The sequence below is a fragment of the Erpetoichthys calabaricus genome, chromosome 10 (assembly GCF_900747795.2).
Source record: "Erpetoichthys calabaricus chromosome 10, fErpCal1.3, whole genome shotgun sequence".
NCBI classification, from domain to species: domain Eukaryota; kingdom Metazoa; phylum Chordata; class Cladistia; order Polypteriformes; family Polypteridae; genus Erpetoichthys; species Erpetoichthys calabaricus.
Window position 1 is genome coordinate 62,865,624 of NC_041403.2, and position 15,745 is coordinate 62,881,368.

Consider the following 15,745-nt stretch of genomic DNA (forward strand, 5'->3'; position numbering starts at 1 on the left):
ACCATGTTGCCTTTTTCTTTTTACTGCTAAACATGCATCTGTTAATCCACTTTTCTCATTAACCACTGTAGCAGTAGATGCTCGTGTCCACCTCTCGAACCCTCAGGTACCACTCTTGAGACCAGGTGAAAGTACAATAACTATTATTTTTATTATTGTACAGTGCACAAAGCACTCCACACACCACACTCATATATTCAATAAACAATTCTCTAATAAACAATCCTCCACTCCCAGACACGTCGCCACCCTACCTCCCAGCTCAGCTCAATGTTCTGGGCTTCCCAGAGTCCTTTTATATCCCCTGACCCGGAAGTGGCTCCAAGCCAAACCCACAAGTCCGTTTTTCCTTCCGGGTCAGGGCAAAGTCCTTTTCTTCATCCCGGGAGTACATCGCTTCTTCCAGTCACGTGACTGGGATGCACTCCCGGGTTATAGGGCATAAAAGAGTCCATGAGGCCCTTCGCAGCAACTCCTGGCGGCCCCCAAGGTATCCAGCAGGGCTGTGTATAAAAACTACAGAGTCCATGAGGCCCTGCTGGAACTCGGGGCACCAATATGCTGTCCGGAGGGCTCCTCCTAGCGGCCTGGGGGTGAGGGCCGGACTGGAAAGCCGGCAATCCTCCACACCACCTCACTAGTGATGAGCGAAATAGGCAGGTTTTGATTTGCATACAGTTTTTTGAAACTGACAGAAAACATTTTTTTGAAGGTAATTTTGAAGTTATGAAATGCAAAACTCAGAGTGTTTGGGGATTTATGTGTTTTTAGGGTAGACAACAAACAATATTACTCTGTAGAGCCACATTCACATATCACTGTATGCAATCTGTCACACGCCAGTCAAACCGATTGTGTTTGTGCCTCTTATTCACATCACTGTGGAGAACTGCAGGATCTTTATTGTTTAATGTGACAATGCTGTATACTTTCCAAACTAAAACACACCAGCACACTGTTTTCTCTATAGACAGACCTACTACACTAATCACCAATACCCCCCAGCCCCCCACCACCATTACCAAGTAACCACAAGAAGTTAAGGAGAGGGCACATTCCAAAGACCATGAAGGTCTAAGTTTCGTTTCTGTATCTGATGCACCTTTAGGATTGTGACTGCCTGGATAGTCCTTATAATTGAAACGGTTGTACTACCAGAACACATCTGGTGGCATAACAAATGTTTACACGTGACAGGAAATACAGCCAATTTTTTTTTTCTACTAGAAATTTTAATTTAAATACTAAATGACTGGCGGATGCATGCAGAATTAATGCACATAAGTTTTCTAGACAGAAACTCAACGCCTTTCGTCTTTAGTTAATAGTATGCAGTTTATTTCACTTTTGTTTTTTTGGGGAGCAAAACATAGTGCACATCAGTTCAATTTGATGCATCACTATTTCCCTCCAAATCCTGTTGTTTTTATCTTTTTCAGTCTAATTCCACATGTTTCTTTTTTTCCATAGATCTGGGAATTTCTTTTGTTCTTTTTCACTATGCTGAAGTTTTTTCTGTTATTATTTCCCCCCACTTGCAGTAGGTTTTCCTTGGTTTTTTACTTTTTAATGAAATTTCTCCAGTAAATCCTACAATTTTGTTTGTTTTTTCCATACTAATGGTAGATGATCAAATTTCATTTTTCATTCTTTTTGCTGCTCTAAATTGTTTGTTAAAATATATGTTCCAAAAAGATTTGCTTGCCACATATGTCATGTACAAAAGGATGCCTATGAAAGCAGGTGCAGACACTAACTATAGTGCCTGTCACTCAGACATGGGTACAAGGTTCAGACTTCATGCAAACAGCAACCAAGTGTGGATTTGCACCTAGGATTCTAGATCCTTAAGGCTAGCCACTGTACCACCATGTCAGTCATTATTTTTAATCAATTTTATTTTAGTTTGTGCTTATCATTTTCTTCTTTCTTCTTCTTCTTTCGGCTGCTCTCGTTAGGGGTTGCCACAGGGGATATGGCAGTATTGTGGATACATACACACACATATGTATATATATGTAGTAGTGGGGTGAATGATGAGCCAGGACAAAAGCCAAATGTCTGGGGTGTCAACTGGGCAAAACCCTATTTAATTCCAAAAAAAAATGAAAAATACGCACTCATAGACGCAGTCTCCAGTTTCACTTATCTCTTCGTATTAACAATTGTGGTCTGTTATGAAGACACTCCACCTTCCAGGAGCATCTTCCTTTTTTATTGGGCTAACTGGAAGGGGCAGGGCTTCCTTGGCTTTGTTACGCTCAAGGGGCAGTTTCTTGAGGTTGTGAGGGAAAAGGGATACAAGTCAGCTAGCGACACTGCCCCGTCTCATCCTGGGGTGGTACCACATACCTTAAGTAAGCCTGGAAAGCGACGGGAGGACCAAAAGGGATGGACAGACAGCTCATTAGGAAAGAAAGATGTCACTGGAAGCTTTTTATTCACCCTGCATGCTACATGGTAGCATCCCCGGATGTCGGTATCCCCTAGGAAACCAGCAAGGCATGCCAGGAGATGTAGTTCAGCAGTGCAGACCTGCTGGAGTCACTAGGGGCCATGAGAGGGCATTGCAGGGAGACAAGCTCCCTGTTATAATGGACTTCCGTGTGACCCTGAAGTGCTTCCATTGGGCAATCGCCCTGGCACTGGAATTACTCCCGGGTCTGTAATAAAAGGGACCGCACTCTTTTATCCAGGCGAGTCGGAGCTGGGAGGTAGTGGGGCAATGCTTGAGTGGAGGAGGATAGTGCGGTAGGAAGGAAGTATTGTGGAGAGAAAAACTGTGTTTTGTGCTTGTGTAACATTTTTGGAGGTATTTATAATAAAAACCTTCCATTATTTGAACCCGGGATTGTGCTTGGGTGTTTGTATTGGGGTTTGGGCTTCTGGCACCCGGGTATCCTTCACAATATATATATATATAGTGGAGGACGGCTGGGTCCCATGCCCGGCCGGGACGCCCCTTCGACGTATGTTCCAGGGGAGCAACCATGGGCTACTCAATACCTCCCCCGGGACGTTTGGTGGCAGCCTTCCTGGCTGACGGTGGTGCCTCAGCTTCCTGCAGGACTCCATGGGAGATGGAGTTCTCCACAGCCCTGTTGGGATCTGGGCCACCAGGGGCTGTTGCATGGGTCCCTGAGCCTGGCTGGACGAGTCTTCAGCCCCGCCCGGAAGTGCAACCGGAAACAGGTGATCAAGCACCTGGAGCACTTCTGGGTGGGCTATAAAAGGGGCCAGCAACCACCACTCAGTGGACAGAGTCAGGAGGAGGAGGACGAAGCTAGATGGGAGGAGTGGTGGTGCCAGAAGGGAGTTTATTGCTGTTTTGTGCTATTTTGGACTGTGTTGTGCCTGTGGGGTTCACGGGGAAGACATGCCCCACAGGTGAAGAAAATAAAGGTTTTGTTTTATTTTTACACGTGCCCCGTGTGAGTCTGTGCTGGGTCGAGCGCAACAGAGTGCCTTTATTACAATATATATATATATATATAAGCACCGTAAGCTACCTGGCAGACTGGCAAATTAAATACAGAGATACTAGAGACATATTTTGGTTTTAGTGCCACTCAAAAAAACGTATTTTGCACATATGTGATATGACATTGATTTGATCTTCAAACAGAAACGTGACATGAAAAAAAAGAGCATCATTTTTACCTTTGCTGCCTTTCTTTAGTATTGCTCCAGGACTACCATAAACCCCCATTCCTTCCACTCTCCAGCACCTATGTGAGTATGTAAAAAAATGGAGGAAATTAATACTAGTACCAAATACTGACATGTGGCAAGGCATTGTGAAATGTGTAATATGAAACGCTTACATCAAATTTTATTTCTCAAATTTTTAAAGGTACTATATAAATATGGTACTGTTTAGTATGTAATTCTTTAGGTTCACACTTAACTTTTTTGTATTATTGTCTTGTGATGTAAAAAACAAGAATAAAAAATTACATGAAAATTCCACCCTGACCAAAGCACTGCCAGACGTGATCATCTCGTTGCCAGCCCTGGACGTGATAATACTTTTTAATGCATTAAACAGGCCACATTAATTGTTAAATTTATATATATATATATACAAACAGTATGTCTGCCTCTGCAAGTTGTGAATTTAAATTAGTTCATTACTGAAATTATTTTTTGGATATGCTAAAATGTTATTTTCATTGTCTTTCTACATTTTCTACACTGGCTGTATTGTTCTATTTATTGATTTTCAGCTGAACCACTCTCTTTTTCTTTATGCTGAACTTCATTTGTGCCAGTTAGCATGCACTAAGAAAGTAGGGCCACATGAAAGATATAACTTTGTGCTTGTGTTGTCAACAATAAAACAAGATTTTCATGCTTTTAAAATTCTATTAAAGACAAAATAATATAAAGTGGAGTTAGCATATTATTCTAATGTTCATTATACTCGACTGGCACAGTGACAAGAGAATATGCAAACAGCATGGAAGAGTACCAGTTTTTTTTAATTGGAATACATGTTGTTTAAACATTCTAGACTTCCAAAAATTAATAATATATTTAAAAATAAACTTTCACAAAAAATAATTGTATTTATAGTATACAATTCCTTGTACTAACTGAAGTTTTATACTTAATATTAACTCATTTATCTTTAGCTCCATTGGGACACATTTTAATGAATTATCAGAAAAGCAAAAAAAAAATTGTGAACTAAATGTAAAAGTGAGTTTAATAAAAGTTAATAATAACTTGAATTTTGGCAGGCTTGTGTGGGCTGCAAGGATTCTAGCTTTCTATTATAACTGATAGCATCTGGACATAGAAGTGCTCATTATATATATTCTGTCACTATCTTACACAAAAAATAGAATCTCATTTTCTTTATAGTGTCTGTTCTCTGAAACTGATAGTTATGCTAATTCATTTGGTGCTCTTTTGTTCCAAACCTGACAATTCCCACAATTACTGACAAGAATATTTTTTTTTTTGCTTCCAATTTCCACCAGATATTCAGTGCAGGATGCCATCTGAAAATTATTTGTTCAGCTGATCAGCTACTTGCTCCTGTCCTGTTAAATTCTCAATGGAACAGTTTTGCCCTGTGATTATTACAGTCTGTCCACAAAATGCTTTTTTTACCATTTTTAATACTTGCATTAATAATAATAGGTTTTGCTGCAAGAAACATACACCGGAACCAGAGCTGGAAGCCAGCCAATTGCAGAACACATTTTTGCTCACACAGGGACATTATAGAGTCATCCGTTAATCTAAAACACAGTACATTGTAACATGTATTTGGGTTTGGATAAAACTTTATTACTTGCAATAGTAATAAAGATAATAATAATAGGGCAACATGGTGAAGCAGAGAGTGTCTTCTTTTCTGGCTTTAGCGTTGTCTGTGTATAACATGCATTGTCTACATTTGTGTGTGTCAAATTTCTTAGAGGACACCAACTTCTTCCTACACTTGAAAAGTTTGCAATTAGATCAGTGGGCAGCTCTGAATGTGTAATATGTGTGTATAAGTGTGCATATGTGTACAGATCAGGGTATAAAGAAGTGGTTATTCACTTCTACATAGGAGCCTACTAAAATAACTTTGTTTTGTTGCATATTTCAGTATAAGTAATTTTACTAGTGTATCACATTCTCTTAATATGCCACACTGCATAGAAATTAGTTATCAGTGTACTGATGCTTTGTAAGATGTGAGTAATAGATGCATTTTTGCAGGAAGTAAAGTGTTACATACAATACTGTATATACAGTATATAGTCAAAAATCATTTCAGCTAGGACAGTCATCCTTTGTGCATGAAGAGCATAGAGAATAAGGTGAATCATTTAATAAGAAATTATTCCAAAACAAGAACAAAGAGTGATTTACTGGGACAGAATGGCTCCTTACACGAGGGTGGTTAGCACTGTATGAAACTGTAATGCTGTCTAGCACAAACAGCAGTGGCTCATAGTGTAAACTCATTCAGGTGTGAAATGCTGTCTTATAGGATATACAGTACAATTAAACATTGTGACTCTGCTTCTTCATAGAGGAAGGAAGTGATCTGCAGATAGTATGTTAGGGTCTCACAATATCTCATGGTCTTTTGGGTATAAAATGACAGATCGTGTTTTATCATCTTTGGACATTCTGGATTCTTTTTAAGTGGTATGGAGTTAGATTACTAGGAAAAGTCTGTGTCCGAGTACCACACATTTTGTTAGCAGCAGTTACATTTTAAGCACATGTTATAAGCGTAAGTTACATTTTGAGCATAAGTGATACACTTGACAAGTGTTTTGCGGTCACTTGATTATTGCCAGTGTTCTTATGCAACACCACTGCCATTATTATTTGAGAGCAAAAGCAGCGAGGCAAGGGTGGAACTTCATTCTTCTAGCCAATGGGAGCAGTCAATGCTAACCAGCCACTCGTTAGGTACACCTCCTTCCCAATCTCCAAACAGGACCACACATAGTTTACTTCATGACTTGAAAGTGAAAAGTATGTCCTGTGCCCATGTGACAGAAATGTCAATCATACATCAAAATTAGTTAACGTTTCACGATCAAGGCTTGCACAGAAATGAGTACTAGACCATGGTGTTCTGTATGGATCACCACAAGATCTAAATTCTATTAAAAAAAAAAAGTTATGCATCTTCACCAATGTTCCACCCTCAGCGAGGAACCAGAGAGAATGCACGTTTCTGCAGCTCATTCACTGGTGTGAATTACGCATGCAGTGCTTGAGTCTTTTAAGGTGTAGTGATCAGAATATGAACAAAGACTCATACATGTGCCTTTATAGATAATATACTATATTATATATATATATATATATATATATATATATATACCATATATACTGTATATACATATATATATATATATATATATATATATATATATATATATATATATATATATATATATATATATATATATATATATATATATATATATATATATATATATATATATATATATACACAGGTGATCGCTTGTGCAAGGGAATAGGACAGTTAACCTATGATGTCCCATTTTTAATTGGTACATTAAACTACACTAATGACATGTGATGAACAGACGCTTACACAATCAACTGATCAGATTTGAATTCGGGACATCACAGGAGTTGTGTTAAGATACCAACCATTGTGCATCACCCTAACTCATCCAAGTACAATAGCAGCTTTATGCAAACAATAAAAATACAAAACATTACCAAAGATTTATGCATACTGTATAGCCCAATTTCTGCTCCAGCTTTGGTCTTGTCATGTCTGGACCACTGCGACTCCCTTCTGGCAGGAGTACCTGCATATGCTATCAAGCTGCTATAGATGGTCCAGTATGCAGCAGTCCATCTTGTATTTAACCAGCCGAGACAGGCACATATCACTCCTCTGTTCAGGTCACTACATTGGCTCCCTGTAGCAGCACACATTAAGTTCAAATCCCTGATGCTTGCATATAGAGTAGTCAGTGGGTCAGCACCTGTGTATATGGAGACATTGGTGAAGTCTTATGTTCCTTCTTAATAATAATAATAATACATTTATTTATACAAGGCGCCTTTCAGAGAACTCAAGGACACCAAACAAACAATAAATAAATAAAAGACACAATTATAAACAACTTAAAACATCAGAAAATCTAAAAATTAAAACCAAACAAAACCACTATAATCAGAAGGAAAAAGAAAAAGACATTTTAAATAGATGTGTTTTAAGTTTACATTTGAAGGATGAATATGATTTGATATTTCGGAGATCCGCAGGTAATGAATTCCAGAGCTTGGGAGCAGAACGGCTGAAAGCTCTGCTCCCCATGGTGGTTAGATGGGAGGGAGGGACGGTCAGATGGGTGGAGGAAGAGGATCTAAGGTTACGGGATGGAATGGCAACATGAAGAAGGTCAGACAGATATGGAGGGGCGAGGTTATGGATGGCCTTAAATGTTAATAGCAGAATCTTAAAATCAATACGAAACTTGATCGGGAGCCAATGAAGCTGCTGCAAGACCGGAGTAATATGGTGAATAGATGGGGTTCGAGTGATGATACGTGCTGCAGAATTCTGGATTAACTGAAGCTTATGAAGAGATTTATTAGGGAGACCAAAGAGGAGTGAATTGCAGTAGTCCAGCCGAGAAGTGACAAGACTATGAACAAGAATGGCAGTGGTATGAGGAGTGAGGGAGGGGCGAATGCGATTAATATTATGTAGGTGGAAGTAAGCAGACCAGGTGATGTTATTAATGTGACATTGGAAAGATAGGGTACTGTCGAGGATGACACCTAGACTCTTGACCTCAGATGAAGGGGAAACAACAGAGTTATCAATAATAAGAGAAAGATTATTGGTTTTGGATAATGATGATTTTGAACCAAGGAGGAGAACCTCAGTTTTGTCACTGTTTAATTTAAGAAAATTCGAAGAAAACCAGGATTTCATTTCAGAAATGCAGTCAATAAGCGAGGGTAGTGGAAAAGAGGAGGTGGGTTTACCAGCAAGGTAGAGCTGGGTTTCATCTGCATAACAGTGAAAATTAATGTTATATTTGTGAAAAATATTGCCATGGCGAAGAAGGTAAATAATAAAAAGAAGAGGCCCCAGGACAGAGCCCTGGGGCACACCAGAAGTAACAGTGGTGGGTTGGGATGTGAAGGTTTTAAGTTGTATGAACTGAGTGCGGCCTGAGAGGTAGGATCTAAACCAATCAAATGAAGTGTGAGTAATGCCAATCAAAGATAATCTATTAAGGAGAGTGGTATGACAAATAGTATCAAAGGCCGCACTCAGATCAAGGAGGATGAGAATAGTGATTAGACCAGAATCAGCAGCCATAAGGAGGTCATTGGTAATTTTAACAAGTGTCGTTTCTGTACTATGAAGGGGACGAAAACCAGACTGGAACTTTTCATATAGATTATTGTGAGATAAGTAGGTGTGAAGTTGGATAGCTACTATTTTTTCAAGAATTTTAGAGATAAAGGGCAAGTTAGAAATGGGGCGAAAATTATTGAAATTAGTAGGATCAGCACCAGGTTTTTTTAGTATTGGGGTTATAGCAGCAGTTTTGAAAGATGAGGGAATAGTACCAGTAGTAAGAGAAGAGTGAATGATGGCAGAAATGAGAGGGACTAGAGAGGGGAGGCAGGCTTTAACCAGAACTGTAGGCAGGGGGTCCAGCTGACAAGTAGATGACTTGGATTTGCAGATGAGATCTGAGATTTCAGAGGAAGTGGGAAGCTGGAAAGAAGAGAAAGAGTGAATAGGCGAGTGTAGTTCAGAAGGAATACAGAGAGGATCTGGACCAAGGTGCTGATGTATCTTTTGGATTTTCTCATTGAAAAAAGACATAAGAGAATTACAGATAGCAGTTGAGTAAAGGTGAGATGGTAAAGAGTCTGGAGGTTTTGTAACATTATTAAGTAAAGAAAACAAAGACTTGGTGTTACCTGTATTACGAGTAATTAACTGAGTGTAATAATTAGATTTGGTTTGAGCTATACAATCTTTGTATAGAGAAGATGATTTTTATACATCTCTTTGTGGACAAAGAGTCTGGATTTTTTAAACAACCTTTCAAGTTGCCTGCCCTTAGCTTTCAGATGCCGAAGTTCAGGCGTAAACCAAGGGGCAGAAAAAAAAAAAAAAGCCCACTCAGGTCTGCCAGGGAACAACGTCTTTTGATGCCGCCTCTGTGTGGTATCAAATCTCAGTCCAGACTCTTTTCCAGTATAGTTCCTAATTGGTGGAACAAGCTACTCCCCTCCATCCGAACTGCTGACTCCCTCGATGTATTTAAGAAGCAACTGAAAACCCATCTGTTCTGTGAATATCTGTCTTATTGATTGAAAGAAAAAAAAACATTTGCTGTGTGATCTTTCATACTGTTGGTTGATTTGTTGTTATATTAACTTTAATTGCTTTATCAATCTTTAATCTAAGTTCTTAAATTTATTAGTTATTACATCTTTTCACTTGTGGCAATAAAGTTTTGTTACCTGTCGTAATGCATTTTCTCATCAAATAGGCCCTAGCCTAATGTTACTCGATTATGTTTACCTCTTTTGTAAGTCGCTTTAGATAAAAGCGTCTGCCATGTAAGTAAATGTAAATGTATAGCAGTGTTATAGATATCTATTTGAAAAACAGCCTTTAAAACACATCATCTGAATTATCAGTGTAATGCAGTACATCCAAAATGTCCAAAGAAATTTTACTCTTCTTCAGATATGCTGAGTTAAGTTCTCTATGTAATCATCAAGTACGTACAAAAGTGTTCATTTTTCTGTTTTTGCCATTACCATGAAAAAAAATCATGCTGACTGTTGTTATTAACAAACATTTTAGTCATAATTTAGTCTATAAAAACAATGATTAAGCCAACTACAAGGTCATATAAAAGTTACCCTTTAAATGGATGTGTTAAGCTTCAATGAAAATGTTATTATACTTCTTTAATCATTTATATATTTCATAAAATAAGCAAGTGTGGTTGTCTGAATTTATTTTGTTTTATGATGATGCTTTTTCCTAGATGATTACAAAATGTTTTTGAAGAGACTTCCAACTGACCACTTTTTGAATACATCAGTAGTATTGCAGCTCTGGACTTCTGACTCCAATTTGCAACGTCGATATGGACAGCTGCAGTCTGCTACCAATCTTCTACTTGGAAAAGCAAAAAAGATTGTCCGAAAGCTCTTCGCTTTAAGCAAGCGCTGTCCTAAACAGCCAAAGATTAACCTTCCCAGGGAAAGGTAAAAATTTAATTATTTCTTGACAGATAATTTGATATTTTAAATTAAAATGAATTATTTTTGGAAGTGAATTTATGATTATATAACATGGATGATTATGAGCAATACATTGCATTAGTAATGAGGTATATACAGTATATATATACTGTATATATATATGTGTGTGTGTGTATATATATATATATATATATATATATACATATATATATATATATATATAATATATACAGTATATATATATATATATATATATATATATATATATATATATATATATAATATTATTCCTTTCAAAGGTAAGTTTGATAATTGAAACAAATTTCAAGTAAAATCGTAAAATATCTCTAAAATATCTAAAATATATAATACAAAAAAGTCCCACCTTGGCTCCATTTGTGACAGTAATCAAATCTGTTAACCTGCCTCTGGTCAGAAAATGTTATCACGTTGATAGTGTCCTCCATAAGAGGTGTATCTCAAATGGCAGTATCCAGAGTAACACCAAAAAGGTCAAAATGTCCAAAAATACATGTTTTTTTTAATTGAATGACTACACAGGAGAAGGATAGACATTGTGAGAGGCAACAGAACATGAATGCCTGTTGTGACAGTGAATGTTTGTCTGCCTGTCTGGTGTTGGGATGCGTCCTTTTAAATAACAGCTGAGATCACCAGTGAAATTGTTCCAATGGATATTCTTTATTAGAACAGATCCATTATGAACAGCTCAGTTCATAATGGCAAATGCAAACAAATATACAGTTGCTTGGGTTTATAAAGGCTGAGATTTATTTGCACAGAATAGCTGTAAAACATATCTTTTTACACAAACCAAGATTAAGAGAATACTTTAGTCCATGTTACACCCTATATCTTGTATGGATATGAAAGGTACCAAAATATGTGGAGACATTAAAAGTCTTTAGCAAAACATTATATTGAATAGATGCTCTTTATGTGAACACTACAGTTAATGAAAGAGTTACATACTTTAAGAAATACCGTCTGATCGTTTGCTCTCATGATCTCCATTTTGGATAGTATTTGTTAAATAGAAAATAATGCATAGCAATAAAATACAGAAAATTTCTGGTGAGTGGCTTTCATACTTTCTTTCTGTCTGCTAGAGCATCTTCTTCCCAATGTCTGAGTCTTCTCTACAGCTTTCCTTGCTGGCATTTCTTAGCAAGGAGTTCATTCACCCATTTATCTACCCACATGGTCTCTTTCTCCACCTAGACAGAAGGTCAGACATTACCTTTGCATCACCAATGCTGCATCTCATTCTGTCTCTGAATTGGTGCCCCATTCTGTTGTACTTCAAAGGCCTCCTGTAAAGATACATTCCATACTGCCCCCTTGTGGCCCCCTGTGTTCACTATATTACCATACTAGAATGGCTTGTCCAGTGTGCTTCTCTGTGTTACCCGAAGGTCTCATGTTGGGCTTTTCTCCTGCCCTGTGCCATTCTTGTGGTGCTTGCCTCTGGCAGTCTGTTGCCAGTCGGGCAGCCTTTCACATAACTTTTAAAATTGTAAAGTGTGGTCTTTGCAAAACAATTTAGTCTCAGTAATTTTATGCTTGAGAGAATCAGATATGTGGTGAATGTTGTAGTCTCAATACGTACAAGTCAAATCTAGTTATGTTTTTAATTTTTCACATTTTCATTACATTCACCCACATGTAAATTTATTCCAGTATTCATAGAATATGTGCACTTCAATGTGTGCATACCTTTAGTAAAGATTTTATTAAAGATACATATTTTTTCAATGCACTATATTTATATGCCCCGAATTATTTCTATATTTGTCTCTTGGTGAAGGTGGCTGGGTTTGCTTTCATGTGTTTACACCCAGTCAGTCATTAACTGCCCTGAATGCTGTCATTAAAATAAAGCTTGTTCATTTTCTTTTGTTTAGAAATCTACCATACCTAGTATACTAGAGGAGCCTTTGTATAAGAATTTGGTTAAAATATTTAATGTGTGGAAACCAAGCTTACAACATGATGATGATTAAATCTATTAGAAGGAAGAAAGTAAAGAATTGATTATTTTCTAGGGCTTTTAGGAGTCCTGGTGTTATTGGGCTCATTTATTATTGTTCAGCAGTATTCCTTGCACCTCATCCTGCAGCATTTTTTCCTTGACTCTAACAGACTACTCCATTTCCAGTAATTGACAGAAACGATAGTATAAATGGTACTAATGGGCTCTGTCTCAGTGATTGAAGAATGCAGCAAGGCGTCATTAAAATCATGATTGCCTTGCTGTAATGCCATGGTTTTAATGCTGCAGTTTAATGTTTCTAATGATGTTAATCCTTGACGACACTGAACTAGTACCTTCCCAACTAGTGCTGCATTTAAATGTTATAAGTGATTTTAATTCTAATAGAACTTCAAAGTTTCCTCTAGGCTAAGACCTACTCTAATTTTTATATTTTAACAATCTTTAACCTGAGGACGCTCCAAAGACCATTAGCCAGTGCTGATGATAAAATAAAGAGACCACCACCATGAAAGCAACTTTAATATCTCAAAGAAATTATAAAGGAACATCATCTGTAGGAGCAACAGCCAGAGCTTGTGATAGGTAATGTCATAAAGGTAGTTTAAAATGATTTAAAGGTGATGTGAAACTATTTGAATTGGTGAGAAGAGGGCAGTTCTCATCTAGATAATCTGCAGAATATCAGAAATTGATGTTTGAATAGGAATATAGATGTTTGAGTAGCAGCCAAGTATGACCCTCTAACAACATCAAATTGCAAAATAAAAGTAATTTCACATCATGCAAGAATGGCTGCTGACCAAAAACATATTACAGATTTTTATTTTTTAAATTCATAATTTCATCCAATATCACACCCACTTCAGTGCTGCACAGGTTAATACCTACCCAGCTGCAGTAGCGGGCAGCACAAAATTTGTGAAATTTATGAGAATGGACCATCAGCCAAATTCTAGATTATTGTGAATTGTAATTGCTTAAACTAATAGACATGAACCCAATCCCTTTACTCTAAGTCTGGAGACATATTTACCACAGATCCGGTAGGGCCAAAGCTTTGTAAGCGTGTTACATTTTAGAAAGTTTGTTTGAGGACTGTAAATATGTAAAAATTTTGCTTCTACATTTTTCTAAAACTTTAAGCTGATGTATCTTACTCTGTTCCTGTTTACTGATCAGTATATTGCAGCATGAAAACAAAACCTGACAAACCTGTACCAGGGCAAGAAAAAAATATTGTGTTTTTAGATAACAGTCACAGAGCTGTTTCATACCCATCACTCTTATTTATATTAATGACATCATATTCTGTCTTTTTGCTATAACTGTCACTGATGCTTTAAGCCATGGATCTTCACTCGCAATCCTGGAAGGCCGCAGTTGCTTCAGATTTTTGTACCAACCAGTTTCCTAATTAGAAGTCAGTCCTTGCTGATAATGAAATTTGGTATTTAACTACAGTGTATTGTTTGTTAGTTCTTTCATTAATTTAATTAATTCAAGACCAATTTTAATGACATTTTAGAGTTTCCCTTTTTGAGATCATTATCCATATGTTTTGAGGACTAGAACAGATTTGCACTTCACAATCCTCCCCTTTTCTCTCTCATTTATTTCTAAACATTTTATTAACACAGAGACTTCATGAGGCATATTCACAATTGTAAATGGAACCAGATTAGCCGGAGAGCTGGTGCTTTCATTATTAACCTTAGTTCATTAAGAAAACAGGAAGCAGTTAAAACTAAAATAGGCAATTAAGTGTTCTGAAACGTAACAAGTGAGTTAACACAAATCATATTGCTTTTGCAGTAAAAAAATGGGTTCCAATTAAGAAATTGATTGAATTGAAAACCTTCATCCTCTACGGCCCTCTAGGATTGTGAGTGTGAATCCCTGCTTTAAGCTTTCTTCAAGTATACCAAGTCTCATTCAGTTTTTTCTAAGGGATGTAAATCTTGCTGATTTAAAGCAATTTTTTACCATTAAGTATATTTACAACAACTACTGATATATAACACTTACTGTATTTGTGCAAAGAGCAACACTGTGTCAGTGGATAACACTATTGCTTCACAGATTCAAAGACTCAAATCCTGTACTCAATCACTATATGTGTAGAAACTGCACATTCTGATGGTGTCCATTTATTTTGCTTTTGCACGCTAGTGGCATTCATGTTAGTTTTTTGGTGAGTCTAACTTGGCCATGTAAGTATTTTATTGATTGTGATGAACTGGTACCCCATTCTATATCTGAAGCAGCCAGGACAGATTCTAACACCAGCAACACAAGTTTGATTTAAGTGGGATTAAGAATGTTATATTTATGCAAAGCCACATCATTTTTTTAAATAGTTATGTATAGTTTTATTCTTGTACTCTATGAGCAGTGCCATGTCAGATATTGCTGTTTGTTTCCAAAGTTCAGATGTGTTGCACTTTGAAATTTGAATTTGTTATTTGTAGTTTTGCTGACATAAGTCTTTATTGAATGAGCTACTCTTTTGTAGGATCCTACAAGAAGTTTACCTGCCTGCAAAGATGCCTCACAATAGATCCCTATCACACCATAGCAGGCATACCTAAATGCTACATTTGTGCTGTGGGAGTAAAACATGATTTCAGATTCTTTTGAGATACCTCCAAAGAGCCCATATTGACTACACACATTTATACGGTGTGAAGAAAAGAGCCTTGATGTTTAACATCACTTAACTCCTGCAAGACTGAGAATGATGGTTGTAAACAAAGGTGTCTTTTAAACTTTTAAAACTTCATGTGATCACCTTTTTTATTACCAAATAATTATTGACGTACAAGAGCCAACATTTTAAAGAGAAACATAAACAAGTATTAAAATAATAACCCTATGCTTGGCACTCATTTTAGTCACATGATGTTAGTGCAGTGTGACACAGATTCTTTGAATTTTGAAATCTGAGCATCTACACACAAGTGTCAAATCATAATT

General features: G+C 37.1%; 1 protein-coding gene across 2 annotated transcripts in view; it reads left to right on the forward strand.

Moving 5' to 3' along the window:
• Positions 1-15,745, forward strand: part of brinp2 (bone morphogenetic protein/retinoic acid inducible neural-specific 2) — a 724,527-nt gene that overhangs the window by 282,883 nt on the left and 425,899 nt on the right. For both annotated transcript variants that reach the window (XR_007936145.1, XM_028811321.2), the window contains exon 7: positions 10,536-10,758. Coding sequence is in view for 1 of the 2 variants with exons in the window: in XM_028811321.2 (XP_028667154.1) it covers positions 10,536-10,758 (223 nt within the window). In the remaining variant the exon portion in view is untranslated. The remainder of the gene's footprint in view (positions 1-10,535; positions 10,759-15,745) is intronic.